At 50.0% G+C, this 9303-nt stretch overlaps 1 protein-coding gene across 3 annotated transcripts in view; it reads right to left on the bottom strand.

The window, feature by feature from the left end:
* TEAD4 (TEA domain transcription factor 4) overlaps positions 1 to 4091 on the bottom strand; it is a 62878-nt gene extending 58787 nt beyond the window's left edge. For all 3 annotated transcript variants that reach the window (XM_077759182.1, XM_077759183.1, XM_077759181.1), the window contains exon 1: positions 3853 to 4091. In XM_077759182.1, coding sequence (XP_077615308.1) covers positions 3853 to 3994 — 142 coding nt within the window. In that variant the 5' untranslated portion in view covers positions 3995 to 4091. The remainder of the gene's footprint in view (positions 1 to 3852) is intronic.
* Positions 4092 to 9303: the final 5212 nt, after the last annotated feature.

The raw sequence follows: 9303 nt of genomic DNA on the forward strand, positions 1-9303 counted from the left end.
GAAAACGGCTAAAAAAAAAAAATCCCTCTCTGTTGTCCAGCTGACCCAGGCCTGTTGCCTCCCCACCCGGAGCTCTGCCTACTGAACAAATTGCCTCCTTCATCAACTATTACTCAAGGCCCAAAGCCAAGATGGAGACCAGCCAGGAAGAAACAAAACTAGCCTTTTATTGGAGCCAGGACAATTCGCGCAGACCTCTCAAGGGCTTGAAGGGAAGGGGGATTCATGGTCTGGAGGGGCCGGCGTGGCATGAGCTAAAGACGGCAGACACCACGATACCTTTGCTGGTAAGACACAAAGCAGACACACCATCAAATAGTGGGCTCTGAGCAGCTCAGGTTTCACTGAGTCAAGGGCCCCCTTGGACGGAGAGGCCCACCCTATGTGTCATCAGCCCTGCCCAGTGCCCTCTGCACTGCCCCCTACACCCTGCCCTTCCTTTCGGCCGGATATGCAACCCCATCCTGCAGGAGGGTCACCCTGCCTTAGCACAGCTACTTCCTGCCCCTGGTGACTCCTCTGAAGTCTATTGTTCCCATGAAGTTTGGGTCAAAGGAAGCCGGGTCCCCACCCAAGGGGGCCCGCCTACCCTCAGCACCTCGAGGGAGCCAGCCCCCGCTACGGGGAGCTGTACAGGGCCCATTCTCCGGCCTTTCCAGGGGCCTGTATTACAGACAGGCCACAGCACCTATCTTAGGGACTGAAGTTCCACCGGAAGTGTTCCCAAAGATCCAGTCGCTAGCAGCTGAAGGCTCCAGGAGGTGACCTGAATCTCCCTAATAGCTAAATGGAAAACCAGAAGCAGGAGAAGAATTGTCGTTTCAGAAAAGGTCGGGCAAAGCTCTAGAGTTGGAGACAGCGCTGCCCAGTGACAAAGCCCTGCCCCCACCTCCACCTGGGCCCCTGAACTGGTTAAACCCCTGGGGGAACGGGGGGGGGGGGGGGGGGGGGGCAGGAGAGCAGCTGTTCAGCTCCAATTTCAGAGCTTTAAAGGGAGCTGTCCTCCCAACCCCTGCCAACGAAGGGTCATGGGGGGCAAAGCGAGAACAGGCAAGGTAAAGCCACGCTCACAAGCCCTTAAGTTCCCACTGCCCCCAGACTGACCTCCACCACAGGAGAGGCAATGGAGCAAAGCTGGTGACCCGTGTCCTCCACTTCCACCCAGAAGGAGGAGAGGAGCCACAGATTAGGCAACAGGTATTGCTCTGTGACAGTCACCAGTAGAAGACTCCAGAATGGAGGCCGAGGGAGGGAGGTTGCGACACTTGCATCCCAGGAGATTGGAAACGATAAGGGGACACTTCTCTACCTGGCTAAGTAATGTACGGACCAGAGAGGGGAAAGGAGGGTGCATTAAAAAGCCCTTGAGGACCCCTTCCACAGTTGGCATTCTCAGATTCCACAGTTCTGTGCTTTCTGCTCGGAAGGAGGGGAGAATTTCTGTCTCCTATCTGAGCCACAGGATGGGAGAGATTGCCAAGCCAGAGCTCCAGCCTCCACACCTGTTATAGGAAGGTGGCCAGGGGGGTCTGAGCATTGCGATCCATACAGTAGGAGACAGAATGCACAGTGGAAACAGAACGGACTCAAGTCCCAGCTCTGTGACTCACTGGTTGTGCAATCTTAAGCACTTTACTGTCCCACTAGGGGCCTCGGTTTCCCCATCTTTAAAATGAGGGAGTTAGAGGCTAAGGTCAGAGTGTCCAATAATGTTCAGCAGATTCACCCTGAGGTCAAGGCGAAACTGGAATTAGAACAAAGGTGGTGGAGGGGCACCCGGGTGGCTCAGTTGGTTAAGCATCTGACTTCGGCTCAGGTCATGATCTCGCAGTTCTGAGTTCAAGCCCCGCATCAAGCTCTGTGCTGACAGCCCAGAGCCTGGAGCCTGCTTCAGAATCTGTATCTCCCTCTCTCTGCCCCTCCCCGGCTCACACTTTGTCTCTCTCTCTCTCTCTCTCTCAAAAATAAAGATTAAAAATTAAAAAAAATAAAAGGGGGGGACAAAGGTGTTGGGAGACCGTGTGGTCCTGTGACAAAGCCCTGCCCCCCACCTCCACCTGGGCCACTAGCTACCTTGGTTCCTAAGGATGACGAACATCACGCAGGGCCCGGCCTATGGTAAATGCTCAGTTCATGTTTGCTAAGTAAACACAAATGAACAGGGCAGGGTTTGTCAAAGGGTATTCAGAGAAGTCCTTAGGAAAAAAAAGAGGTTCCATGTTGAAATAAGCTTAGGAAACACTCGCCGCCGAGTCTGGAATGTGCCATGCACTGTGCTAGATACTTAGCAAACAATGAATTTTCACAACAAACGTTCTGGATAGATACTAAATTAACCACCCCCTCCTCCCAGATTACTCATCAGGAAACTAAGCCGGAGGGCCTTAAGAGCTGTAAGTGACTGTCAGGATTTGCCCCAGGTATATCCGGCCCCAACTCTGTACCTTAACCATTCCATCAAGGCTACCTTTAGACCCCAATCACACACCTGGTCAAGTGAGAGGGTGAGGTGGCCCCCACCAGGACATATGCATCCTCAGGGTACATGGAGGAGCAGCGACCACCCCCCACCCCTCCAAGAGGATCTTGTTCCTGCCTTCCAAGTCGTCCTCAACATTATGCCCCCATCGCCCTGTTGTAGGAAGGAGGAAAGAACTCTGATCCCGGGTCTGCCTGTGTCCCCCTCCCCACACCATCACATGCTATGTCACTTCTGCCAGTCTCCTGGACATCTGTGGNAGCAAAGCAGAAAGGAAGGGGTAAGGAAACTGAGACACCCAGAAGGGTCTTCCCACAGGTCAACTAGCAAGTCAGAGGCAGCGCCTCCCTCCCAGACTGGCACCAAAGCCTGCGTCCAGTTACCCCTTTCCCTGCCCACAGCAAAGCGCAGGGTGGTCCGGCAAGTTGTAAAGAATTAGGGTTCTTCCATCTGACTGCTGGGGAGCTCCAGGGAGAGCTGGACCAGCAGAAAGTAGTTTAGGCTGGTATACATCCACTCTTCTTTGTCCTTGGGGCCAACTTGAAAAGCACAAGCAGGGCTACACACCTCTCAAGATTCAAAAAGGTTTCCTCTACCTGGGGGTGGGGGATCCGCCCCCACGAACATCCCCAGGACGTGCCTGTCCCGTCAGGGAAAGACAAAGATGTCACTCCCTCTAGCCTTCTACCAGCTTGCTCTCTGAACTGTTTCAGGCAAGAACAGACCCCCTCTCCCTCAGAGAGCCAGCGGCCTGAAGAGGCAGGTGTGCACAGCTTCCTTCCAGCTCTGCCCGTTCCAGGGCGCACGCAGCCCGCGCACCGCGCTCCCAAGCACCACGGTCAAATTATCCCTACACACCTCACCAGAGACCAGCTTTCTTGCCCACGGCCATGCGGACAGGAAGAACAGTCAGGCCCAGAACCAACATCCTCGCAGAGAAATGCACAGGCGGAGACGTGGCATTGCACAAGGGCTCAGAGACACTCAGACTTCCAGAGAGGCAGCACGGCTCCCGAGTGGAAATGCACTCACGTTCAACACAAACAAATACGCCTACTGGCATCCCAGGTGAGTCACATGTGAACAGATATCACCGTCACCTACACCCAAACCCGGGGAGACGGGACAGTGAGGCGGCCACACGAAATCGTCAGACAGCCACCATGTGTGCCCGGAATCCCCTCTACACACGTGTGCACCGAGGCTGTGTCCCTGGCAGACGTGCGCTTCGGGTCTGCGAGTTCTCCTCCCTGCCTGGAGCTAGTCCCCACCACGGAATACAACAGGCTTCTCAAGTCGCGGGGAGCTGGGGACCCCGCGGAAGGCTCTACACTTTCGGAAAGCCTCAGCGTTGAAACCGGCCAATACACTACCTCCAGGGCTCGCTCTTCCGAGTCGGAAAAGGGCCCGGCAGAAAAGAGGCATGGGTGCTGGGTCTCTCCGACCGCCGCTGCTCTCGGCTCTGCTGCTGGGCCTTTCGGCTTCCGGGACCCCCTTCCCGCGAGCCCCGCGCATCCACCCCCGGCCAGGCCCGAGGTCCGCGCCGCCTCCACGTGCCGGGAGAGCTCCTCACGCCCCGCAGCACGCCGGCCCTCGGGGGAGGTCCTGGAGTCCCCNCCCGCTCCCCCGCACCCGGACTTTCCCTTCGCTCTCTCGGCCGCGACTCTGTTCCTCCTCCCCGAGCCTCCCGGTTCCTGCCTCTCCTGGCCGAGTCTCCAGCTGCGTTGCCCAGGAGCTGAAAACCTTCCGTAACCCGCGTGGGGGGTCCTGTGGGTGGCCTCGCCGCCCTCGGCGTCCCCGGTTGCCGGCTGGCGCCTCTCGGCACAAGTCCCTGGAAGGCCGGAGCCGGGGCGGGCGCCCGACGCGCAGGAAGGGCTGCTCCCTTCCCCGCGGCTCCCACCAAAGGACACTCGCTCCGGGGAACCAGGAAGCAGGAACTCCCGGGCTGTAGTCCCAGATCCGCCGCCAGTGCCCCTACGCGCGCCCTCCCTGGCACTGGTCCTTTCGGTCGTTGTCGTGTGTCCCTGGCGGATCTGTCACTACCAAGAGCAAAGCACATGGGGAGAGGATACTCGACGTGAAGTCCGTGCGGCACAGGGAGACACCTTTTGGGCTCAGTAACTGAATGAATCTTTATCCAACATACGTTATGTGTCCACCAGATGCTGTGAAAACAAACATGAAAATAAGACCTCAGCACCCGCCCTCAGAGAGCTTATAATTTAGCTAAGAAGACTCCATATGTAGAAGAGCATTGCCACAAAGTGGGAGTCTGGGTTTGGAACAGACATGCCAGATAATTTCGTCTCTTCTTGGGGAGAGGGGTGCTGGAAACGCATCGGGCTCCGGTTTGGAAGCGTTCAGAACACATTGGTTTAAGGCAGTTTGTTATCACATTCCTCTGTCATTCACCTTGTTGGAAGGTTGAAACCAAAGGACTTTTGGTTTTCCAAAAATCAGATCCAATCTCTGGGGAACACTATCACTTAAGCTTGTATTGCACTGTTTGTCCAGATCTTATCTCCCTTACCAAACAGAAACTTCTTTGAAGACAGAATGAATGTCTGATTTATCTTATCTTTCACCCAGCACCAGCTTGGTTCCTGGGACAGATAAGCACATAATAAATGTTGAGTAAATGGAAACAAACAAACAAAAAAAGCTACCACAGGGGAGATTGAAAAGAAAGTGCTACAAATGCCAAAGTTGTTTCCAAGAGAAGTGTTCCAGAGATGTTTTGAGCAATGAAAGCATGGCAGGACCAAGTATCCAGTCTCATAAGATGAAGACTTTGAAGGAAGCAGCTCTCATTTGGTTACATAAATTCTGGTATGCTTATTAAGTAATGAGTCATATCACGGCTCGGTCACACCTCATATGTTTGAAAAGACTGCCATACAAGACAGCATATAGGCACCAAAGGAAGTACAAACTGTAAACACTGGCTATCTAATGGAATAAATTTGTTGAGTGTCTGCTGACTTTGAGCACCATGCTAAGTACAGATATAGGTCCCTGCCCTAAGGACGTTCACAGTCCAGGTGAGAAGACAATCATACAGGGCTCAATGGGAACCCAAGGGAAGGAATAATGAATTCCAAGTTAGAGGCGTGACATTTGCTCCAACTCTTAAAGGTCAACGAGAACATACCAACTGAAGAGTGGAAGACCCACAAAGGTATAGGAGCATGTACACACGGGGTGTTTAGGAAAACTGGTGGGCTCCTGAGTTTAAGGATGAGAGAAAGGGTCTCAGAAACAGCCCAGAGGCAAAATCAACAAGAATTGGTAACTAGGCTGGCTGTGAGGGTGAGAGAGGAAACCAGAATCACTAAGCTTTGTCAGCTGAACAATTGGTGGTGCCATTCGCTGAGATAAGAATTCACACACAAGGAGAAATAGGTTTGTTGGGAGCTGAGTCCAGACAAGATTCAGAGGCTTTAGAGGAAGACAGGACAGAGTCCAGAATGGAAACAATAAAGCATCCTTGGGGTATCACATCCAACCCAGATTGCTGAGAGGAAATTCAGAGATCAGACTGGCCCATTCCCTCCAAATCTTAACCATCCATGACTCTAAATGATCCAGGCTGGAATAGTGTGCCTTCAGGACCTCAGCCTCCTGGTCCACACCCTTATAGGCTAGAGAGTTCTGTGTCTTCAGGAATCCCATGTCCCAAGCCGTCATGGTCCCTCTAGGGGAGGGGACCTGAGAAGAAAGTTCTCAGACATAGAAATTCTGAAGAGTCAAGGCCAAGAGTGATTTTACATACATGCCCTGCCCTTACCAAGGGTATTTACATTTCTTAAGGGACAGGACCCTCTTTCACTGACCTTTAGGAATGAATCTGTTGATGGAAGCATTGCATCTGTTGGGATCAAGCTAGAAGAGATGCGTGTGGCTCCCCTCAAATTACGCCATATAATCCAGAGCTCACCTCACTTCTTAGTGATCCAGACCACTTTTCCTAGTCCTACAAATGGGTCTCACCCAGGCTTGATGTTAAGTAGCACAAAAGAGGAGGGCAGGGGTGTGGTCAGAGCTGCTTTTCACATGGGAAGGGGATTTGTGTTGTCTGTACTTCAAAATTACAGTAAAAAATTCTATTAATTACTAGTATCATGTTTGGTATTATTTCCACTCCATTAATAGATCAATTAATTAATTAATTATTAATTTAATTAATAAATTAACCCACATAAACAAATTATATATAACAAATTCAGCCACATCTATGTGATGGAATTCTTTTCAGTTATTAATAACAAGATTTTTAAAAATAATCCAGACAGGGGCGCCTGGATGGCTTAGTCAGTTAAGTGTCCGACTTCGGCTCAGGTCATGATCTCGTGGTTTGTGGGTTTGAGCCCCGCATCGGGCTCTGTGCTGACAGCTCAGAGCCTGGAGCCTGCTTCAGATTTTGTGTCTCCTTCGCTCTCTACCCCTCCCCTGCTCGCACTCTGTCTCTCCCTCTCTCTCAAAATTAAATAAACATCTAAAAAAAATTTTTTTTAAATCCAGACAAATATTGGTCATGATATAATGAAGGGAAACATGGATTCTAAGAGCAGTATATGTGGGATGATCCTGTATTTGAAAACTAAATTGAAAAGTGTTGTAGAATGATGATCTCCAACCAATCAAAGATTGACAGGATTTTAAAAACTTTTCTCATTTTTATCCTTTATTTTTTTTACTGAAGTAGAGTTGACACATGATGTTACATTAGTTTCAAGTGTTATTCTTTATTTTCTTCTTTATTCTTCTATATTTTCCTTATTCTTCATTCTCCTATATACAACAAGCGTTTGTAATCAGAGAAAAATGTGACTAGAACTGTTCCCTAAGGTCTCCATGTCTTTTTTAAAAAACCGTCCACAACTGGATTTAACGGCCTCATAAGAAGTTGATGAGGAAAAGATTGTTTCCGAGCCTTTAGGTAAAAGGCACCTGTACTGCTTTTCGGGTATCTCCAAAGCATGCCCTCACCCACCTTCAACACTCTATGGCTGACCCCTACCGTGGATGTGGTATCTATGACTCGGGTTCCTTTTTTCTTTCACTTCTCCATACTACACTTCTGTTTGCTTCTCCTGAAGAAGACTTTTCACTCCATATCAACTGAACTGCCTCTTGTGTTTTGGAGAACAAAGCAGACCTTTATCAAAGGTGTTTGGAGTCTTTCTCTCTCAATAGAATAAAAGCAGCCTATAAGTTGATAAGCATAATGTTAGTTCTGTTATCGCTTGTCAAAGAGAACTGTGGAAGAGAATGGACTCTGGGTCTATCTAGGGAACAATGTATGCTTATGGGCTGAATTGTCTCTCCCAGATTCACGTGTTGAAGTCCTAATCCCCAGGACTTCAGAATGTGAGTAGTTTGGAGATAATGTCTTTAAAGAGGTGATTAAGTTAAAAAGAGGTCCTGAGGGTGGGCCCTAATCCCATCTGACTAGTGTCCTTATGAGAAGAGAGATTAGGAAGGACACAGACAATGCACAGAGGGGGACCGTGTGCAGACACAAGATGAAGGTGGCTGACTGCAGGCCAAGGGCAGAGGCCTCAGGAGAAACCAAACATGCCAACCCCTAGATTTTGGTCTCCTAGCCTCCCAAACCTCGAGGAATGCATTTCTTTCTGAGCCACGCCATCTATGGTATTTTGCTCTGACAGTCCTGGCAAACGAATACAGTGTATTTACAGCCCAAAACAAACCATTGATTTCCAGAGACCAGAGGTAGGGGCCTTCGCCACCCTGTTCTCAAGTGAGAGAGTTTCTCTGGTTTCTCTGAGGTTCCCAGGAGATCTTTAGGACCCGATATTCGAGACTTCTAGGGAAAACAAAATCAAAAGGAAAGAAAAGCTTTCTCCAGTCTTATTCAGCTAAAATTTTCATTGATTCAGTATCTTGAAATGAAAGTTAACATAAGTCATGTCTTATGACCATACCCAGGGAGCCGAATAATCTGGGTTCAACAGCGGAGGCACATACTGATTGTGACGTTGGGCTCACTTAGACAGGAGCCTCGGTGTCCTCACCACTCATGGGTTCACTCCACATTTATTGAACATGGATGATGTCCTTGGCACTGTGCTAGGTAAGCACTGAGGGTAAACAGAGGAAAGACAATCTCCACTCCTCCAGACACCGACAGTCTAACGAGGAAGCTAGAAAAGGAACAAATTCCACACGGCAGGAGGGTCGAGTGAGGTTTTAGAAACCTGAAGTTGAGATTCCTGTGCACCAGTGCTCTCCAGCAGAACTTTCTGCAACGATGAAGTGTTCTTTACGTGCACTGCCCGATGCGGTGGTCACTAGCCACTTGTGGCTACTGAGAACTTGAAATGTAACTAGTCGAACCAGAGAACTGACTTTTATTTTGATTAACTTAAATTTGAATAACTGAACATGACTGGGGGCTAGGGTGGTGGCCAGCACGGCCGTGGACCACCCTCAAGGTGTCAGGGGCCACTTGCGGGGAGAATTCAGGACTGTGGGGGGCACCAAGCGTAAAGGGGTAATGCGGTAGTCACTGAGTAGGGAAAATGAAAAAGAAGAGGATTGCAATAGGTAACACGGTCGTGGGAATGCTGCATATATTCAAAACACATTGATAAAATTTCTTTTTCCCCCCCCTCCTACCCAGATAAAATTTCTTAATGTGCAAGTTGTCCAAGTATAGGGAATTGGTTCAAAACACTATGGTACTTTCCACAGTGAAATACTGTGGTGCAGAAACAAGTATGAGGAAGGCCTGCATTTGCTGATCTGGGATTATCTCCAGGGTAAGTAAAAAAAGCAAGCTATCAAACTGAGTGTATAGT

The sequence above is a fragment of the Crocuta crocuta genome, unplaced genomic scaffold, assembly GCF_008692635.1.
Source record: "Crocuta crocuta isolate KB4526 unplaced genomic scaffold, BGI_CrCroc_1.0 scaffold72, whole genome shotgun sequence".
Lineage (NCBI taxonomy): Eukaryota > Metazoa > Chordata > Mammalia > Carnivora > Hyaenidae > Crocuta > Crocuta crocuta.